Below are 23,472 nucleotides of genomic sequence, written 5' to 3'. Positions count from 1 at the left end.
TCTACCTATTATCTATCTATCTATCTATCTATCTATCTATCTATCTATCTATCTATCTATCATTTTTATATAAATGAATTTTAAAATTCTCATATAAGTTCCCTGTAGGAAGTGCCACCTAACAAAAATTTACCACTCAATGTGTCTTCTGAACACAGAAACTTTTTAGATGTTTTATAGTTTGGAAATTTAGATGCCATAAAACTGAAGGATTTTCAAAACCCTGTACTCACACAATAAAAATACTCAGGTGAAGCCATGACTTCACAGTGCTGACGGTGAGAAAATCGAAAACAAAATAGACATGGCTACTGCCTACATGAGGCACCGTCACACACCCGCCACCGTAATATAGACCTCCAAGACATTGACCGGTATTCTCACATTCTGTCAGGCAGAAAATGGGATCAGGTTTCAAGTGGGATCATCAGCGCACCTGCGCTTGCCCATTTCCACCACATCCAGCCTCCCAGCGGGTCCCCACATGCTAGGTCTTCTTTTTGTACTATTTTAAACCTCATGTAATTACATAAAATGTATGTGAAAGCATTTTGTAATCTGTAAAAAAAAAAAAAAAAAACAAAACTACAGAGAGATGGCGATGTTGTTGCTGTTGCTATTTTTACTATTACTGTTTTTCAGGAAACCTGCTGAAGGCAGCAAGCTGAAGCAGGCAATCCCTTCAGATCCTTTTAACTGATGTTGCTATGTTATCCTTCTAAATCACCACGTATATCATTTCACTTCATCAGTTTGTTTTAGTTCTTAACATTTTACAAGCAAGTGTAAAAAATCATTGATTATTAAACATTAAAATAAAATATACATGGGACAACCACTAAAACTCATTCAATTTCACAGCATTTTCAGGACGCTGAGGATGAAGAGGTGAAGAGGCGGTCAATCAAACACCAATACGGGCCCAAAGAAATAACATTGATAAGGGAAGACAACTAAGTGTAAAACAAACAATAAATCTGAAGGCGATGCATTCTGCTTGCATATTAAATAAATAATTTTCAGTTGTTTCCAAGAAATATATCACGATATGTGGTTGTTTCTGTCTTTCATGGCAACATTTTTTTTTTTTTTATAACAGACACATGGGTATAAGAATGTATCTCCCAACAATAATAAAAACAAACAGTAATTGTGATAAGTGGCAACTGACATTCAGGTCGGATTGGGAACAACAGAGAGTGGTGGGGTCTGAGGCAAATTAGAACTCACATTTCAGGCCTAATGGGAGCAGCTTTTTCTTAGTGCCACCCAATTGCTGATATACAGAAATTCTGATCCAAATCCTTGAACACATAACATTGCCTATACTAAAAACTATATACATATATAGGAGGACATATTGTTAAACAAGCATCTCTTTCATTTGTTTTTTAAATATGGAAAGCTTCACAAATTTGCATGTTATCCTTGAACAAGGGTCATGATAATCTTCTCTGCATTGTTCCAATTTTAGTATACATGCTGTTAAAGCAAGCACCATTTCTTTCATTTTATCTGCCCCAAATCCAAGATTTTGATCCAACAGCATCCATACTTTCTCCTCACAGTAAATGGAGATACCTAAATGTTTGCAATAATAATCCAAATGATAGTATTTAGTGTACTGAACATGGAGTTTCCTGGTGGTCTAGTATATACTTAATTCAGGTATGTACATGGGACCAAGCATTTAGCATTTTCTGGTAAGAGTGTTACTGGCAAGAAACGGAATATTTTATACTTCCCTGAAGTTGGTTAATTTGCAATCTCTACTCTTCAAAGAAGATGCTAAATAATCTGCATTTTCTCTTACTTCCTGAAAAAAATATGGTACTAGAAATAAGTAACATATAAATTATATTCTTATAATTAATTAAAGCATAGAAGATTAAAAGTATAAGTAGCCATCTCCCAAAACTGTAAGCTTTAAGGACACAGGCTTTTTCAGCTGTTGCACAAAACTTTAAATAGCTTCATAAATTTTCTGAGGAACAGGAACAGTATGGATTATTATACCATTTCTCATCCCCATGAGAAAGGTTTGTGTAAGTTGGAATATACCTACAGACCTTGGAAATTAAGAATAATATACTAAAAGTATGATCCAGAGAGTACAGAATAAGGAGGAGAAATCCAAAGCCAAATACCAGTGTTAGAGAAGGACTAATAATAATAATACCATTGAACAAAAATAAAATAAGAGTGTATGAGAACTAAGAGAAAGTAGTGTTTTAGGAGCCATCAGAGCAGAGTTTTAATATTGGCTGAGTGTTCAACAAGGTCAAATGAAGAGCAAATGTTGTATGATAGTGGATTCAACAGAGGTCATGAAACTAAGTAATTAAAATGTTTTGAGCATCCTCAGGACTGCCATTTTCATAGAGAGGAGCTGGCAATAACTGGCGTGATTGAGGAGTAAAGAAGAAGTAAGTGGAGTCAGCAAAGTTAGACTACACTTTTTAAAAAAAAGTTTGTGGTTAACTGGAAGGAGAGATATAAATTGGTGGCTTAACGCAGAGAGGCAGGCTGATTTAGGACAGGAAAGACTAGCGTAGATGTAGCCAATGGAGAGAGAAAGAAAACATGAAAGTTAGAGAAACAAACACCAGAGGAATTATACAATTGTTTTATTCATCCATCCATTCATTTATTCATTCATTCATTCGTTCATTCATTCACGCATGCATGAGTGAATTAACACATGCATTTATTTTCTCCATTGAATCAATATTTGTTGGGTAGGTTCCTGGCATTCTTCAGTCACTCTATTAGACATTAATGATACAAAACTATAAACTCTGGTTTCAGACACAAGGAGATTCTGGCATATTGTGTACAACAACAAATGAGTATTCTTTAAAATAAGGAGAAAGACTTTTGTGAATGACGGCTATTCCATTAACTTAATGAAATACTGACAAAATGTAACCCTTTAAGACGTTTGTCAGGCAAGTTTCACAGCGGGCAGATAATAAACCCTGTACTGACAGGAGCTCTTGGAACGGATGATTTTATACTGGGAATGCAAAGTTGGTATCTAACTTCAGGATTCTCTAGGGAACAGGAGCCATGTCTTCAATTTATTTCTATTACTCTGTGGATCCCTGGAGAGGCAGTGAATATATACCATCCTTAATCTGGGATCAGTAGCATCTAGGAGTTTTATATTTCAGATTGGTCAGGAATGTGTTACTTTCCACAGTGATGAATAGTCTCCTCCTCCCTTAGCTATTTAAGGATTTCTCTGCATTCTGATGCCTCCCTCTTATCGCCCCCACCAAGACACACATATCAAAACTGGACCAAAACTTAGATCATTTCAGTAAACTAAATACTAACTCACTTTGATGATTATTGTAAACATTTAAGCACCTCCGTTTACTGGGAGAAGGCAGTATGGATGATGCTGGATGAAAACCTTGGATTTGGGGCAGATAAAATGAAAGAGATGGTGGTTGATCGCTTGCACTAACCAAGATATGGTCCCACTGGAACTGGCATAGGTGTCTGTCCCAAGTCATTTTTGAGATGCCCCCAGAATATTACTTCATTATCCCCAAGTATAACTGAGGAACAGGCTGGAAAGCAAGATGCAAAATTGCACTTGGTAATTAGCAGGATAAATTAAGGAAATGCTATTTGGTGCTCACTAATAAATTCTGGTATCTTTAAAAATCCAGATGTTGTTATTTGAATATTGAAAAGAGACTCTGAAGAAAGAACCCTGGAAGATGCATGTAATCGTCCTAAAGAAAGGCAGAAAAGAGAAGGTTACAGAATTGTGTTTTTGAATATGTAGCAATGAAGTAAAACATGTGAGGAGAGAAGCAATAAACTCCAGACAGAAGTTAGGTATATCCGAGCTAGAGCGCAGAGCGGAATTTTGTATTCCAGATTAATACGTTCCTTGTTGCCATCCTAATTATTCTACATTAAATGCAGGTCCTCCTTCTGGAATAGTGGGTGGACTGGGACTCTTTTTGCAAAGTGATAAAAAAGAACGCTTTTTTCCTGTACTTACAGTAACATAAAAATACATTGGACTGGCAGAAGGAAGGAAAATTTATGAAAATACTAAGAAATATTCTGTTTAATGTCTATACTCATCCTTCAAATCCAAGATCAACTGTCACCACCCTGTGATACCTTCCCCAACTCTTCCAATTTTCCAAGCAGAGTGACAAGGGGAGTTTCATTACAACCCATCCAGTAGTGCATCAGGAGTTTCTCTTAGAGTATGTCCTTTCCAAAGAGACCATTCTTAAGGGGAAAGAAGGATAACGAAGGCAACAGGGATACGTGTGTGTGGGAGGTGAGAGGGAAGCATCAGAATGCACAGAAATCCTTAAATAGCTAAGGGAGGAGGAGACCATTCATTTCTGTAGAAGGTAACACATTTCTGACCAACCTAAATTATAAAACTCTTACATGCCACTGATCCCAGACAAAGTATGGTCTCTGTTCACTGCTCCATCAGGAATCCCCATGGTAACAAAAATAAATTGAAGACATAACTCCTGTTCCCTAGAGAATCCTGAAGTCAGATACCAACTTTGCACTCCCAATATTTCCTCTGGGGTCTTCAGGCTTTCCTTGAGGTTTCTTTCTATATGAAGCTACTTTTTATCTCCCCAGGAGAAACTGACTGGGCCATAATTTCTTTCTCTCTGGGCAGACAAATGACTGAGTAATTAATACGAGTTCGATCTGTGTAACTACTAATGATGTTTTTAAATTCCCATGTCTAAAATGAGGATATATCTGTCCCACAGTCTACCTCACAGTGTTGTGGTAAGGCTTTAAAAGATTGTACTAAAATCTGTACATCAGATTTAGAAAGGAACGGCATTACAATTATATGACATAGTTGGTTTTACTCAAGGGATACACTGATGAAAAGAAAGATGCCCTGACCCTCTCCCAAGACACAGTGACTGAATTCACTCGTCTAAGCTGTAAAGATGTGAACAAACATCATTAAGGGCCCAGAGTTCAGTAACTGGAGGCTGAGAAATTGGCAGACAGCAGAGTAAAAGACACTCGGACCATGCAGAGTAAAAGTGACACCCGGACACTTTCCCACTAAATTAACTGCCTAGAATAAGTTTCAAAATCAAAGGAATTTTCTAACAACCATGTACACATGTAGTTTTCTCTTCTACAGGAAAAGTAAACACTATGCATGCAAGTAATCTATGAAAACTGCAGAATTCGTGTTTGTTAAACCCTAAACTATATAGTAGTTTCAAACTATATATTTATAGTTTTCAAATATATAGTTTGAAACTATATAGTAGTTTCAAAATCATTAAAACGTCTACCTTCCAGTTAAGGGATTACCAGGAGAGCAAAGCTGGGAATTCTAGAAAGCCTTAACAAAGGGTTTGAAAAACCAAAGTGGGTCAAATTTTTTCTCAAAATTACCACATATCACTTTTCTGATTTGGGGATGAGTCATCTTAATATAATAAAATGAATCATTACATTTAGTACTATCTTATAAAGCATGGAAATATGACTATAGCTTCAGATTTTTAAAGAAACTGCCAGAGAAAGATAGTATCCAATGTTATTTATATTATTCATAACAGATTTTATAGTAAAACAGGAAGCTATAGCTGTACTTACAAAAAGAAAACAAATGTGGGATTAGAACAATAATCATTTTTATTGACTTATTTTAATATACTTTGAGCCCCATACATTTCAAATAGTCCATGTAGATTTTTCCCTTCTATTCTTTATAATCACTATAAGGATAGTTAGTGAACGTAAATAGCATTAGGGAATATTGTTCTTTCAAAGACTATTCCACTTTATTATACAAAGCAGGCCCAGCAGTGGCTTTTGATGCCCGCTCAGTTTTAAGGCCCTTTTGGACTGAGTCATTCTTATTACTAGTGGCCTCACCCCTTATCCATCTATCCATGCAAAGATAATTAAATATAGCAATATACCATACAAACTGGAGCTTTTTCTGAAAAAAGAAATGGTTGTAATTTTGTTTTTTAAATCATTTGACAAAAGCCACACCTGTAGTTTACCATTGATTATTATTTCTTAGGAATCATCAAACATATTCAGAAATCATGGGAAGTGAAAAAGTGTCACCTAAAAATTGTTTGCAAATAAAATGAAAAATTTATGAAGACTAAATTGACAATAAATTGTTATGATGTTAAATTTTATAGATATTTGATTAAACATGTATTCATTTGTATTCTATATTTCCCAAATTTGGAAATCAACGCATTTCTTAAAGCTTAGACTCTCAGATATTTTGTGAACCCTGGACTCGGTATATAATCCCTAATAAAACGTCTTTTACAGGCCACCAAATGTTTTCTGGGGCCATGTAGCTGGTCTCTGGAAAGGACCCTGCTTCCCGATCATAGACCTTCTTTAAAATGTGATCAATAGGGAAAGAACGACTATCTCTCTAATTACACACTGGTTTTTATTTTAATCACAATAGTTTTTATGAAGTCAAGGAAGTGTGCTTTTTCCTTTCACTTAATTCAGTTAAGTATTTACTTATCATGTGCTCTTAAAAAAGCATTCATTGGTCATTTTCCATACTAGATAAACGATGTACAACCTCAGTGCACACCAAATAGCTGTGGACTGATGCAAACAAGTCTTTTTGATAGATGTTAAATATGAAAACATCCTAAGCATACTGCAAGCAGCCATAGGGATACATGAATAATTTTCAGGTCAATAATTTAAAGTGGAATGACTACTGGGTGTGTGGGTTTCAAAAGGAAATCCTCATTCTCACAGATAAAAATGAGTTTCTTAAATAAGGTTTTAAGAACTGTTTAGTTTTTTTTTTTTAAAAGAGAGAACTTTGTGAGAACTTTTTTTCCTGATTATTTCTACCTTACCTGGTATATATTATAATAATATATTGCACATGTAATATATAATATTTTCAAATACCTAATTTTATTATTAACTTAAGGGAGGTATAAGAGTCTACTGCGTGTCATAATATATTGTATCCTCAAATAATTTGTAAGGAAATCTCAAAATCCAAGATCTGAACAATAAAATTCCCTATTTAAATACAGAGAGGGAGGAAAATCATTCTGAATCAGCACTCATCTAAGCCACAGAATGCTTTAAAGAGATAGTTGTGCTATTTTCAATTACATGAAGTAACACTAATGGTTACAAGAAAAAAAAAATCATAGTTTATGTGAGCTATTATTTTATCTTGTTATTTCTGAGTAGATGTGGGGTGAAGCTACCAATAATTAGAGTGACAGAACACATGAAGAATTGAAAACTGTGTTGGTATCAAACGCCACCACTGGAATCTTGCAAAAATAAAGTTGCTTTATGAAATAGATGACTCACTTACAGTTAGAAGGTTATATAAAAATGTACTCTGTTAGAGTACTTCTAAAAGCTCTTAAAAACCAGGTGTTTCCCTAAGCAAGCTAAATATCCACTCACAATCTTGTGAAGATTAATTCTTCAGCAAGCCCTTCCCCCTGGCGCCCCCCCAACATTTTTCCCTTTACAGGTCAAATTCCAACCAGCTGTATGTTAACATGAATTCTGATTCAGAAAAATATGTCTACGAATGGTATATTCAATATTTAATTTGCCAAAAAGATGTCTTAAAATTTAAACTTCAAAAAAAGTAATGTAGTGCTTGCATGTTTACTGATACCATAAGAATTTGAGAACTGCATCCCATTAGCTATCTGTAAGGTTAAAGTATCTGTACCTGAACAAATACATTCTTTTTCAATTACTATTTTTCATTTAATTTCCAAATAATTAAAAATGTTTTATTAACCTGAGACCATCTTATACCAATCTCAGAATGCCAAGTAATAAAAATTATTTCAAATAATGGGAAAACAAACTTTTCTAAGAGTTGACATGCAATGTCCTTTATTTTTAGCAGCTCATTCAATTTAAACATATCAGTGAAAATGTCAATATCATGCTAATCAGAGGCACTAAAGCAACCTGTATCAATTATTAAAATGTCACACACTGTGTGTCTCCCAACTTAATCCACTTCCATTTCTGCTTCCACCAGCATAACAATTTTGAAAAATTGATTTAATCAAAGTAAATTAAATTTTTTTTTTTACTTCAAATTTTAGCATTTTGCCTAGCAAAATGCTAGGAAATGTTAGCAAGACGGAAAATGTTAGCAAGAGATTGTGGTACTTGATGAGTCGTATTTTATATTATGCTACTATTTGATCCAATAATTACTTCAGAAATCTATTCAATTCTATAGTAATTATCAGAAAAGGAGAAAAGACAACACAAAAATATTCTATACAGCATAACTTATAAACATAAATAAATATTCAAAAAAGATAAAGAGGTCTAGAGTGGGTATAAACATTTTTAAGAGGCAGAGTAAAAGTTAAAAATACTCCTGAGACAGGGTTAAGGAAAAATAGCAATACATAAGAATAAACTGAATTGTTTCAACAATCTAAAATGCTAGGCAAAAAGAGGAAAGTCCAATATGTTACAAAATTAACAGTGTATCGTTGAAGGGTCAGAGTACAGAAACTTTACTTCTTTATGTTTTTGGTATTTAAATCACTTTTCTCATCTACGTACGCATTACTTGTATAATCAGAAAAAGTTATTAAAGAGATGCAAGATTTATCTTTTAAAAATTGTATTTAAATGTTCTGTGTATTCCCAAACAATACAGAAGTTCATTCTGCAAGTTCCTCACTAATAATATCATTGCAAGCATTTCATTATTTTCTTAATATTATATATGAATTCTTGCTCTTTAAAATAGTAGTATCGCAAATTTTGCTTACTTTACCACAATATTTCCTAAACACCGAGCCTTCAGTTTTTGCATGTGGTCATCCAAAATCATAACTGCAAAGTAAAATACAAAGAAATGAAAATTTAAATAAAAATGCATGAACTTAACACTTAAATGTTTCCATATTTTCTGTATTCAACACCAAAAATTCTAGCTTAAGAAAGGTATCTTTTAATTCCTGTGAGACCACAAACATATTTAAGAAAGCTAAAATGTCTCACAAAACACTGAGTACAGACTTTTGATTTCTACCAATATCGTGAATTTTCCTTCAGAATCTCCCTGAAATAAAAACCTCATATTTCAAACATGCTAGTAATTTCATCATTTATATTCATATACATTTTAACATATCCTTCCATTCTATCAAAAGCATTAAAAATACATTCAGCTTTTCAAAAATTAAAGGACAACACAAGTAAAGTTTTTTTTAAAAAACACCAAAAAAATATTTTAAGCAATAAAATAAAGTATTTAAAATCCTGGAGATCCCATTTTTCTGATTTAAGTTATCCTATCTATTTATAAGTCTTAAAGGTCTATTTAACCTTCTCAAATATTATCTCAATGCTGTTTGTTTTATACTGTTAAAATCCTGAAAGATTTTAGAAAATCAAAGCTTATATCCACACTCAGTAACCCTTAGTGAAGAAAGAAAAAAAAAAAAACAAACTGGAAATGAGGATGTATCATCATGTTTTAAGCTTTAATAGATTCTTTATGTGGCTTCATCCATCCAGGTTATTCTATTGAAAGAAGCTATGAGAAAAGAACATTATCCCCAGAAAAAAATTAATCACTTTCTTCTTTGTGTGTCCAAAGCACTTTGTTTTAAAACTCTATCCTGACAACTATTAGCAGTGTAGCTATCTGTCTCTCACTAGATTGTGAGTTCATTAAGGGTGAAGACCATGCCTAATTCATCTTTGTTTCCGCAAATCCCAGTACAGTGGCCAATTTACTATGTGCCCCTGAGCACATTATACTACCCCTTCAATTTCCCTATCTAAAAAATGGAAGTAATTCCTTTCCCATAGCGCTGGTAAAACCATTACTTGAAGAAAAAATAATAAAGTGACAAGCTTGCATAAGGCACTCAATGAATGTGAAATTAAGTGTTATTTTATATTGAATGTGTTTCACACAAAAATGGTTTTCTTTCCTTTCCCAAAAGGATACTGCTTTTTTATTATAATATTGAATGTTACATTATGCTTTTGAATCTCTGAATTACCACAAAACACATAAAGATCATGAGTCATAAAGTCACTATACCCTTGGTTATAAATACTTTAGTTCTAATGTTTTACTGTGCTGTCTGTAAGGCAATGGCTTTCAGACAATGAGAAACTTCCGTACTGAAATTCCATGAGGCATCAAAGCTTAACTCTTTCTTACAACTGGATATAAAAATGGCACTGAACTACTGAAAGGGAAATGTGTTTAACATCTCCTTTAAGCATTAGCCCCTAAAAATGGCTCAATACAAAAGCAATTTTTCTGACAAAAGGAGTACGGATGACAGAACTGTTCTAAGGGAGGATTTACTAAAACTGGATTCATATTTCCATGCCTGGAGAAGTCACTGACTTCACAGAATATCTATTTCTACCCTTAAAAAAAAAAAAGAAAATCTTAAGTGTCTTTTTATAAATGTATCTGCTGGCTTAAACCAAATGATCCACATTTTCTTAACTAGGCATTGTCCTAGGAGGAAAATACAATATTTTTATGTGACAGAAGCAAAAGACAAATCTTTAAATTTTGTAATTTATGTGCAAATAACAACTGTATCTAGGAATCATATTCTGTCCCAAGAAGCTGGGTTTTCCTCATAAATCTATTAAGTGAAATTGTGTGACCTCATGCAAATAACAGAACTTCTGTGCTCCATTTTCCTTGTCTATAAAATGAATGTGTGAGTCTAAATCGAGTCAGTCCATCTGGCTTCTCTGAAATATCAGTACACTACCAGCTAAGAATTAGTTCAGTCTTTCTACCGGCAGATACTGGTGTTAATGCTTCATTGTGTTACATCACAACACAACAACCCTATGAAGCATGTAGAATTATCATTCCCATTTAGAAATAAGGAAATAGAGTATTTGAAAAGTAAGATAACTTATATAAGTTATACAATTAGGGAACTGAGTCCAAGGGAAATTATTGAACTATTATAATCACTACCACTAATTTATAAACAAGACATTGTATCTCATTGTCACATACCACCAGTCTGGACGAAACGCTGTTTTTGTTTTTCGTGTGTGTTTTTTTTTTCAATCCTTACTCTTTATATTTATTTTTAGCCAAGAGGTTCAAAAGCCTTATCATCACTCCTAAATTAAAAAGTAGTAGCATATATAATAGAAAAACTGCAACTGTTGTAACAAAAACAAGGAAACAAAATAAATAAAACACAGAGGTTTGCCAGTTGTCTTCAGGACTTAACAGCTGTGTTACCTAAGGACAGTTATTTAGTCTCCCTGGGCACCAGTTAACCCAACTCTGAAATGGTAATAATATCTTTGAATTAAATATACTTCAGCATACAATGATGTATGCAAAGTACTCAGCACCTAGCAAGTATTCCATACATATTAATTTCACATCCATATCCTTAACATGCCTTATGAATAATAGTATTTTCTTAGTTATGACACCATTTAGAACATGTCCTTGGAAGTCTACAATCTTACTTTTGATCAAATTGCCGAGTAAAAATTAAAGCAGTCCTTTTAATGCAGGTATTCATTCAGTCAAATAATTACTAGGCACCTAGTATGTTTCATGTGATATGATTCACAGTATATACAAAAAATACCAAATTTATTAACATTACATATTTTAAATATGTAATCAGAGTCTTTTCTCACCATTGTATCCTGGAACACTTTTTCCTGCTTGTCCTGGAGGAGGTGTTTTAGAATTACCTAATCCAATGCATGATGCTGTAATTGGGGATCCAGTCTCTGGAAAAAAAAAAAAATATTTATCATTTAATGTTTCAACTTGAAATCATGATTTCTTCAGTGTGCTCACTATACCTCTTCCCTGAGTTTGTCACAGAACATAATTAACTGCATGAGGAATAGATAAATAACACAAATGCATTATTTAAAAATTTAAAAAAATCCAGATACTTATACCATATCAACATTTTTCAAACTTAAAAGCCTGAATTTAGAATAATATATATAGTACAGCTTCTCTTGAAGAAAAGAAACACCTCTCTAGTGTCCTCATTGTGGATCACCAGGCATGAAGAATAGAGAATTCTTTATGTGACAGAGTTTTACAACACATGTTAAAAACGAAAGACAGGATGGTAAAAGCAAAAATAAATGAATATATCAAACTAAAAAGCTTCTGCACAGCAAAAGAAACCATTAACAACTAACCGAATGGGAGAAGATATTTGCAAACAACACCTCCTATAAGGGGCTGATATCAAATATATAAAGATCTCCTACAACTCAACAACAAGCTGGGTGGGAATCCTCTTCTCAACTTTAGTTCATCAATAGGGGCACTCCAATCATCTAAAGTTCAAACTCACTACATTTCTTAACTCCTTAAAGCCTCTCAGCAACTTGTCAATAGATGACTCGAGACCCTACAAATGTGCCTTCCAACAGCTCTAGTACCTGCCAGGTAAAACGAAAACAAACAAGAACACCGACAACCAAACTCTATTTCATCTCTTGTCAGTGTGGATTCTTTTACGAAATACGTTGTTGCTAGGGACAGTCCTTTAGAATTTTAGAACATTGCTTCTGGAATCTCCGAGGTGCCATGTGAGATCCAACCCACTACTCTGAATCCTCCAAGATAAAAATTCCACTTGCAGGCATTTCCATCAACAGTCCCAGCTGAGTCCAGCCCTCCAGCCATTCCCAGGCAGGAGAGTGATGCCATCTTGGACCCACCAGAACAGCCTGTTCACCATTAATACTGTCTGGGTTGTCTCAGTCAACAGTACCCGTAGCACAAAAATACCTGGCTGATCTCTGCCCACACTCCTGATGCCCAAAATCATGAGATACGGTTGTTGTTTTAAGGTACTGAAACCAGAGGCCAAACGAGTCCGGGACTCGTGCTGCCTGCACCACTCAGCCAATAGACCTGACACAGGAGTTGGGTCGTAGAATAAGCATTTATCATCAGAGCACGGGGGGGGGGGGGGGGGGGGGGGGTGCTCTGAGAAGGCAGCGGATTAGCACCTCCAAAAACTGCCTCAACATTCTCAGTCCAGCTGGGGGTACTTAAAGGAAATCTGGGCATTCCTCCAGAGGCTACATGATAGTTTCCCGGGTCTGCATGGAGCCTTCCCTCTGCCCATGTGATTCTCTGGTGGAGTCAGGAACCCAGGAACAATGATGGGATTAGCTTGGAAAGAATGCTAGACCGTAGAGATTGTGATCAGTAAGCCTGCGGGTATTAATCATAAGTTTTGGGGTAATTTTCCAAAGCAGGGAACTGGGTGGAACAGGGGACATTTTGAGCTCAAGCTGCATGGGGACAATCTATTGTTAAGCCATAGGTCAGAAAAGGTAAAGCCGGGGATGTGGAGAGGCCTCTACTATGGGGTGCCAACAGGGCCCTGTTTCACTACTAGGTTTTGAAGTATTTTTTTTTTTTTACACAGTAATAGATAAGTTGGAATGCTCACCATTAAAAATATTACAAAAATCTTTCAAAAAAGAATTAGAGTAATTCTCAAAAATAATTGTACGTATAATTATACAAAAATACTCTCCTAGCCAGCTGTTGAAACCAGGTTCTTCCTGTGTGCTTGAAAATCATTTGTGCTTGAAAAAGTATAGTCCCTGACATTTTATGCTCAGGAAATGTTTGCTGACTAGTAAATACATATTTCTTACATGATTTTAGTCTCCAGTTTCCAATATTAAAATCAGGGTTCTTAAAAAAAGCAAATAGCAAATCACAGAATGCAATCCCATAATGAACCAGACTGCAGGATAAATACAGGATTCAGGGAAAAAGAAAAAGACTGTGTGTTGCTGTTATAATTCTGTTAACAATCTTTTCTTATTCCAAGAATGATATTCAAAGGTCAGTCCTTCAATAAATATTTATTGACTATATCCTACTCGCTGAAAGGCATTTTTTTGAGGGGAAGGGAGTGTTCAGGATGGAAAAATGTGCCAAACAGAAATTGCAGTGTGCTCAGAGGTGGAGAAGTTAGACCATGAAGAGACTGACTGCCAGTTATTCAGCAGAGCAATGCTTGGGAGGGGTAGGTTTAAGAGTGATAAAAAGAAACAATGAGAGAGCTAAGCAGAGGCAGATCCTGAACTGTTTCCTGGGCCATGTTAAAGAATTGGATATTACTTTGGGAACAAGGGGAAACGCCGGGGGTTTCAGGAGAAGCAATTTGGTCAGAATTGCATTTTAGAAAAATGTCTTCAGCTGCAAACTGCAGTACCAAGCTAAGGATTGCCACCCAGAGCGAGGTATCAGTGAGATGGTGTTCTGACGCAGGTGAGCGGTAGTGGAAGATGAGACCAAATCTGAGTCAGACTCAGAATCAAAAAGTGTTGATGACTGTTTGGATATGGGGAAAGAGCCCCAAGGTTTTGACTTGCAAATAAGAGACAACACAGAAAGAAGTGACAATGTGAGTCAGGGTTAAGGGGACGAACGTGGTGGCAGGTTCACAAGTGCAGCTCTAATAAGAGCCTCCTGATGCAGCTGGAAATCTGCCATCCTGCCCCCCACTGTGGTGTTAGAAATTCTACACTTAAGCAATATGGATTTAGAGGTTGGTGGCCCATGCAGAGAGCTGAAGTTCTGGAAATAAATCAATTCAGCAGCCCAGTACCACTGAGTCATATTAATCACTGCATCATCATGGGCATAGAAGCAATTTGTAAAGAAACCATTCTCTCCACCTCAGAATCTACACAGTGAGCTATAAATAACATGAATGGTGGTAGCAGGAAGAAAGCAGAAAAAGTACGATGTACCAGTGAAAGAAAATCAATTTAATCTTTGTGTTCACGAGATGGTGCGATTACAGTTTAAAATACTTAATTCAAAGCAGCCTAACTTTTTGTACTGGAAGCAGACCATTAATTCAAACTGTGAGACACTGGTCTTATCCTACTCCCTCACAAGCACACTGCCTCTAACTGCGGAGAAACTCATAAATAACCTGCAGTCGAATTAGATAAGAATGCTGAATTAATGAAGGCATAAGATAAGACATATGGAGAGGACTCTGGACAATACAGAACAACAAGACTTCTGGTCGTAATTTTAATTAGCTACTTGACTATGGGAAATTAAACTCTCTATGATTACTTTTTTCTCATCTATAAATTGAGCTCCTACATTCCACATTTTCTTGAGTCTGGATAATCTAAGGGCCAGGATGCTAAAATGGCCATTACATTCATGAAGGGTTATGCACAGAAAGGAACTGAAAAGAAAAAAAAATATTTATTGAGTGTTACTATAGGCCAGGAATTCTGCTGCATTGTCTGTACATATTTCACTTCATTTCGAGCTTTCTACAAGCCCATAGAAAAAGCAGGTGCCGAAGATCATGAACTTGCCTGTGGTTACAAGAGTAAATGCTTGACCCAGAATTTAAACACAATCCTATTAGGATTCAGCATCACTTTTCACTACCCACCTTGCTTTTCTAAGAATAGTCACCTGTTGTTTTCCAAATTAGAACTAACAGCAAAAGAGGAATTGGGACAAGTTGGTGGGACCCACAGACCCCCACAATACAGGGCTTTATAAGCAACAGGAGGAAATCAAATTTCCAGACGGTAAGCTTTGTCAAGAGACGGTTTAAGAATTCTTTTTCTTGTAAAAATCTACAAAAACATGACATATTTTCATCTTTCTAAAGTAGATTAAGTGTGATTCTTGCCAAGGGCATGAGAGTTGAATAGACAATATTTCAAAGACTAAACCAACTTTATATTATTAATTGATTTCCCAGTGTTTCACCCCTTGTCAAAACATTATCACTAATATAATGAGCACAAATAGAGATCCTAAGAAGCAATTATACCTATCCTACTTCATGTATAGGAATCATACTTGAAAAATACCCAACTTTAAGTTATTTCTACATTGTAATGCTGATTTCTACATTGTCACATAAAATGTCTGATTCAATGACTACTATCTGACTTGGAGAATGCATTTTCAGATGGATTGACAGTAAACAGTGACTCACTTTCAAAAAGAGAAAGCTTCATCAAGCCCCCCTTACATGTGACAAAAGATTATTCCTTCCACAAACCAAGTTCACATAGCTTGCCTCTAAGCTCCTGCTTCTCAAATTATCAGTAAAAATTACCTACTCTAAATAATGAAGACTGCTCTAAATGAAAAAAGAAAAAAGTGGTTGCTAGGCAACAAAGAGGACATGAGGACTTCTTCGTCTCTCACCAGATGGATACTGTCAGCTTTCCTAGCTCAATGTAGCTGAGATGACACTGTCTCTATAACTGTTTTCCGCCAATCACAACTTCTCATGTTTAATATAAATGTTTGTTTCCATGAATGAAAAAAAAGATACATTTACCTTTGACCATTACATTGAGAAAAGAAAAAATGCAGAAGTAGTGATTCATTCATATTACTAAAGACTCTGCATTCTACCATTTGAAAGGAGCATAAAATAAGATATATCCTGGATAACCCAGTTCATGGGGCAATGGCACTGCCAGTCCAGCCCAACCCAGCCCCTTCAGTACCAGTACACATTCCAAGAGTCTAGTTCAATCCATGGTCTTTGAAAACATAGGCATGCATTTTAATGAAACCCTACCATCATAGCCCAAATTTGATGGACTCAGAAACTCTTAAGTAAAACCAAGAAGCAGGAGATGACAAAAAGTTAAAAAAAATAAAACCTACGAAGGCAGCATTTGGTTGAACAAGAAATATTTTACTTCAAGGTCTGCAGCCAGAGGAACGTTTGCAGGTGGATACTAGTGCCCAAACCAGAGAATAGGTTCTAAATAATTAGTCCTAAAGATAAAGTCACCAAGAAGATGCTTTCCTCATTGTCATGTCAGCCATATAGAGCCTCGCATGCATTAGCCCTAGGAAATCGTTTTGCAGGAAAATATGCAGGATTTCGCAAGGGGCACAAGCTACCGCGTTTAAGTTAGAAGTCATACATCTAGCATGGAGTTGTAAAATATTAAAAAAAAAAAAGATAGAAATCACAAGAGCCATAAAGCTTCCAATGTTGAATTCCAGGGATGAAGAAAATTCCCCACTGTAGATAAAATTTAGAACTACAGACTGACAAACTGAAACATTTCTGCAATAAGTGTATCAACTCCAATGCGTGAAAGTGGAATGTCAGAGGAATAGGATACAAAACAAACAAACAAACAAACAAAACTGGCTTCAACTTTGATACCCTAGCTATCAAATCCTCAAATCTTCAAATCCAGGTTAAGTGTTCACAATTAGTCTATTTAGGAGGAATAACAGTACTATATTTGAGCCTGTATCATTTCCCATAGAGAGCTCTGCTTAAGATAATTGTTATTAAACTCTAATTAATTATTTCATTTTGTGGTTTTGATTCTTATAAATGTATCACTGTCTTTTAAATATCCTGCACCAATGGATCTTTTCCAGATAAACCTAAGGGTAAGGTGAATTGGGTCAGCCTAACCAATTTTTAACCAATTGTTAAAACTATTACCCCAGTTGTCCCTGCTAAGGAAATACATCCTACCAAATTGCAAAAATAAAGATTATCATGTCAAGGAGACTTGACACATTTTAATAACATGGTATTAGGATTTGTGTGCTTTTAGGATCAATGATTTTTGATTTAAAAACTGGCATGACTGAATTTACTGGAGCCTTAGGGTCCACTTTAATAAAATCCAGAATTATCAGATTCCTCCTCAACGGAGAAGGATTTAGGCTATAAACAGAATATAGTTACTTCAGAACTGGCAACTGCAATTAAAACCGCTGGGGTTCAAACAGGGAGAGGAATACTGTGATTACTCCAAGATATAAGAACTCAGCAAAGAAAGCTTAAGGCAGATAAAGTAAGATCAATAACTTCTATTATCACCAATGTCTCAATCCATTAGGTGACCATGTTTTCTCATTGAAATCCCTCTGTAGGGACAGAGTCCCAGAGAGCAGTTTCCAGGCTCTTGGCCTCATGTGGAAAGGAGCTGGCTAGGTTCTTAGATGGCCATCAGCTGTGATCAGATGGCCATCCGCTGTGGCTGGGTGGCCATCATATGTTACCGGTTGGCCATTAGCCACGAATATAACTGCCATGGCTACGCTCGCCAGGGGGATGGTTGGTTGGGTGGCAGAGAAGCGGAGGGTAGACCATGGCTAGCAAGTGCAGTTAGCAAGCAGATGGCGGATGGCGGATTGTGTGGATCCTACTTCCTGTGTCTCGCCTGGCTGCCAGTGAGACAGGGGTGCAGGAAGACCCCTCGTTGGGGTACTGGCAGATGTTTGTTTTTGTGTCTCGACCAGCCTCCATTAAGAATATAGTGATATGACTCCCTTATCTATGGCTCTGTTGTTGTTCCTTTTTGTGTTCTCATGCAGGGAGCGGGACAAGAGACCCTGCGTTACACTCTCCTTAGGGTTTTAAAAATTATGTGAAGAATTTTAGTCCTCCATTGAAGTAATGGAAACAAACAAATAAACCAACGACAAAATCATGGGCAAGTTGGTGATTATTAGGTCATTTCAATTACTTTATCACTACTTGGGCATAAGGACATTTAAAACACTTTCAACGTAAGCTCTATATCTTCCAATGGGAATCACACAGGTATGCCCTGCCAGCAAGTGGAAAGAATCATGGATTAGTTTGATCAAAAATCTTTTACCAAGTTGTCCCTCATAAAAGCCATTGTGGAACTTGAATATTCTAACTTAGTAGCCATTGTCTTTAATTAACTAACTGATAGCAATTTTAGAAATAAAGTGTTTCTACCTAGGATTAAATAACATTAAAAATGGGACATCGAGCTGTTTTGTTGTAATCATTTCTAAACCAGTACCATATCGTATAATAAATAGGAAGAAAAGGAAAGGAAGGATGAAAGGAAAGATGGAAGGAGGGAGGGAGGGAGGGAGAGAGGAAGGGAGGGAGGGAGGGAGGGAGGGAGGGAGGGAGGGAGGGAGGGAGAGGAGAGAGGGAAGGCAGCAGGGACCAAGGGAAGAAATAAAAGAAACATCAAAAAGGAATAAGTTCTACTGTGCTTACATTTTAGTAGTTAGTCTCTGAAATTTAAGGAATCTTTTTTTTGTACTTGATCATTTACTCATAAGAAAAACAATTCATTTACTGTCATCCTAAATCAGAGAAAAGTTTTTACAAAGGACACAGTGCACTGAACTGACAGTCTTCCTTTCTAAAACAGCGCTACCTGTCTGATTTCCGAAAAAGCCTCTCTTAGTACTAAAATTATCTATAGCACTACAGTGTATTACCTAGTGACTGTATACCTCTGGATAATGATGTTCGGTCTGTTTAATTTTTGCACATGAATTACCATATCTTAATAGAACAATTATTTATAATCTTAATGTTATTTTATTAAATTATGATTGTAGCATCTCTGTTTCTCTATCTCTTTGTAAACAAGAAAATTAAAAATTCTATCAATCATCCAGATGTTTTCAATTATCTTATGGGTAAATTACTGTGAATATAAGACATCTGGGTGAATGACAATAATTCATTTATTATCCAGATTTATGAATCACATAGCTACAATCCACCTATCTAAACTTAGCAAGACCAATTTACTTCATGAGAGCACTAAAGGTTTACATTCATTACAATCCCAAGCAAGGGCTTACAGGGTCTTACAATTAAGTTCGTGAACTTGTTGCACTGATGTTGCTAATCTTTTTTGATATCAGAGGGATTATTCATTACGAATTTGTACCAACTGGACAAACAGATAACCAAATTTACTATTTGGAAGTGCTGAAAAGATTGCGTGAAAAAGTGAGGCAATCTCAACTTTTTGCTAACAATTCATGGCTCTTGCATCACGACAATGCACAAGCACACAAGGCACTGTGTGTGAGGGAGGTTTTAGCCAGTAAACAAATAACTGTATTGGAACACCCTCCCTAGCCACATGATCTGGCCCCCAATGACTTCTTTCTTTACCCAAAGATAAAGGAAATATTGCAAGGAAGACATTTTGATGACATTCAGGACATCAAGGGTAATATAATGACAGCTCTGATGGCCGTTCGAGAAAAAGAGTTCCAAAATTGCTTTGAAGGGTGGACCAGGTGCTGGCATCGGTGCATAGCTTCCCAAGGGGAGTACTTCGAAGGTGACCGTAGTGATATTCCGCAATGAGGCATGTAGCACTTTTTCTAGGATGAGTTTGCAAACTTAATTGTCAGACCTCATAATGCTTCAGTGGCGTTGAACAGGGACAACAATCCCTTATTAAAATGCTCCTGTGAGGAATCGATCTGTTCTTGAATTTTTGACAGATTAGTTCTCAATTCAGAATCTTACATACTATTCAATTCAGACATCAAAGTTAATATTAATGGACCAAAAGAGGATGTTGGTCACTGGAAAGATGTTGCGAATTCAAATTTCACTTGTGTAATACAACCAACATGGTAATAAAATGGATTGACTGCAGTGTATCTTCTTATAATCCAAGTCACAGGAACTAATCAATTTTTATTCATACATTTCGTTACTTACTATATCCCTTACTAATTCCAATTATATGTCACAGTTTCTAAACAGCTCATGTGTATACATATATTAATGTAACCAGAGAGAAAATCCATAAAGTATATATTGTATGGAAGGCTCATAATAGTGTGCAATTGTATAAAAAAATCAATTTCTAATTCAATAACAAGAAAGAGAGACCTTGTAGAAAACTTGAAATTTGAAATAAAGAAAAGTGTTACTTTGGCCAAAGTTTGACAGTTCCTCAGCTGTTATCCAATTTTTACTGGCATATCTCTTGGGGAAGTGTTCTACCAGCGATTTGATATGCAAAACATTAAGAAATTCATGAATGTGATAGAAATATTGAACTTTCCTTTGTTTTTCCTAAGAGTTAAGAATAACCTACAAAGTACTTATCTTTCTCACCTTTAACAAGGTGATATTAATTTGATATCACCTTAAGGTAAATTTGATATTACCTTAAGAAAGGTGAAGGGTTGCAAATATTAAACTTCAATATCACTTCACAATTTCTTACCACGAAATACAACATTGAAAATAATGAACTGATTTCTTCTATGCAAATGAATAAAGATTCTAACTAGATTTTTGTTAGTAGCTGACACATGCGTCACCTAGGATGAAGATCTTTTATAAATTACAAAACTACCTAAGTAGCTAGCTATCTACCTACCCACATATACATATGCATGCATTTGTGTACTGTAATTGGATACAATATCAAAATCTAAACAATTGAATGGAGGGGGAGAATGGAAAGAATTTATCATTGTTAGTAGAAATCCACTATGTTTTCCACAGTAATGAGCAGCCATTCAGACCTGATTAAAGTGACAGCAGACTGACATAATGTTACTATTAATTCCTTCTCAACAATATATTAAAGAAAAATTTTGAAATCACATGAAACCCACCAGGGCACCTCACATGCTTGTTTCTCAAGATTCAATGCGCTTTTGTGTAAGCCTGAATGCACTAACTACATACATCTGCACAGGCTGTTATGCACAAATATATCAATACAAAGTAAAAGAATGATAATTTTACTTATTAATGTGTTGGCTTCCTTCAACAAGCTTCGGCACAGTCACCTTTAAGGAGGAAAAACCAAAACTCTTTTGCAAGGTCACTTCTTTGTTAAAAACAACCTTTCCATTTTGACCAGGAAAGGAAAACCATCTCAAAGTAGACAAAACATTTTTATCTTTCTTCTCAAGAAATAACTGTTAGAACTTTCCTGGTGAACAGGGCATGCATCAATTCTATAAATACTCTTCCTTGCGGAGGCAATAATTTTTTACTTGCTCTTATATATTTCTATACATAGCATTGCTCTTTCTCCCAATTCAGTCTTATCTCCTAAATAGTTACAAATCTAAATTCAAATAAGAAATTTCTCCCTTAACAAATCAAACTAAAGGGAATGGAAATTCTTTCTTATTTTCATCTTATCTAAGGAACGTATATTCTGTCCTGATCATTTATTTTATATTACAGAGGACATAGAAAACACATTTTTCCAAAGAGCAATATCCAAGAAAAATGTATAAATTATCAGAATCAAACTGTTCTGACTATCAAACATTAAATTTCAGTTTTAGTCACTCACGTGTTCTAGATTCTAATCATTATTAAAACCAGACCTAAGTTTTGCAAAGAAACGTTATTAATTCTTTAGTCCAAATTTGATACTATGACCCAGTTGCTCAGAAGTTGGGAATTCAGATAACACTAACATACAAAAGTTAATCTGATTTGTTCTAAGTAGAACAAAATTTGATCTAAGTAAAAACGAACTGAACTATGGACATGAAGGCACAAGGCTCTCATAGCTCATAGCTATTTTCAGTGGTTCAGAGGAAAATCCAACAACATCCATACACTTAGGAGGAAAACAAATTCTAGATCATCGACTTACTTTCACATGTGTATACCATCATCCCTCAAACAAAGCAGGAAGAAGATGGTATTTGTTTGTTGGTTTTTGTTTTGTACCAAAGTTCATATTCTATCTACTTAATATAACAATTTGTTTCCCAAAAATCACTTAGTGGAAGGAAAATAAATAATAAACCAAATAAGTAAATAAAGTGTGTGTGTGTGTGTGTGTGTGTGTGTGTGTGTTTTGGAGGGGAAAAATACATTTTTATGCCTTGAATCCTAGGAAGAAGATTCAATTTTATATAACACAAGAAGAGAACCAAAGAACCACAGGAAATCCTATGAAACAAACAGTGCTTGAAAAAAATTACTCTTGGAGCAGTGTGCTGTGTGTATAGGAAAGCAGACAGAACAGAAATGAGTGATGAGGATAATTTAAAGCAGGGCAGATGATAATGAAGCTGCCACAGCAGGGAGGCAATGGGGAGTTCTGAAGGTAGGATGGTTCCAACAGACACTTCAAAGGAAAATCTGAGACTTAGTAACTTACTGGATAGAGGAAACAAAGAGGAGGAGAAGCAAAAGACATCTTTGTGCTTTATACCTAGAGACCAAGAGAAAGGTGGCATCAACGTCACTTATGAAGATGTTTTTAACAATAGATAATTAAAGAGTTGCTTATTTCTGCTGAAATAAGGACCACCAGAATCCTGAGTGTGTGCCTCTGGTCAGAGCTCACAATTTCCTCCAGTTCTTGCAGTATCTTTGAGCATTTCTGCAATACTTATCTACATGCATGGGAAACGCTCACCAGTTTGCCACCAGTGGTCTAGGACGGGCACTCTGAAGACTTTTCTGGACCATTCCAGGGTCTCCACATCACATCGTTCTCCAGCCACAAATAATGTTTTGAACCTAAATATAAGAGGGAGAGTAAATTCAATTATTCCTTGAAAATAAATCTAAATAATGTCATCCACATGCTTTTAAACATTGTAAAATCTAACCACATTAATGTGCTCAGAGGCAAACA

The 23,472-nt window shown here is 35.6% G+C and overlaps 1 protein-coding gene across 4 annotated transcripts in view; it reads right to left on the bottom strand.

Moving 5' to 3' along the window:
• Nucleotides 1-23,472, bottom strand: part of ACSS3 (acyl-CoA synthetase short chain family member 3) — a 216,902-nt gene that overhangs the window by 17,310 nt on the left and 176,120 nt on the right. For 3 of the 4 annotated variants that reach the window (XM_081060631.1, XM_081060630.1, XM_081060628.1), the window contains exons 9-12: nt 23,251-23,354; nt 22,990-23,043; nt 11,701-11,796; nt 8,814-8,877 (exon numbers count right to left, since the gene is read on the bottom strand). In XM_081060631.1, the coding sequence (XP_080916757.1) occupies nt 8,814-8,877; nt 11,701-11,796; nt 22,990-23,043; nt 23,251-23,354 (318 nt within the window). The remainder of the gene's footprint in view (nt 1-8,813; nt 8,878-11,700; nt 11,797-22,989; nt 23,044-23,250; nt 23,355-23,472) is intronic. The other variant, XM_081060629.1, reaches the window with a different exon arrangement.

Source organism: Rhinolophus hipposideros, assembly GCF_964194185.1.
Source record: "Rhinolophus hipposideros genome assembly, chromosome: 9".
NCBI lineage: Eukaryota > Metazoa > Chordata > Mammalia > Chiroptera > Rhinolophidae > Rhinolophus > Rhinolophus hipposideros.
The sequence above is the reverse complement of the archived record's forward strand: the minus strand, read 5'-3'. Positions and strand labels throughout refer to the sequence as shown.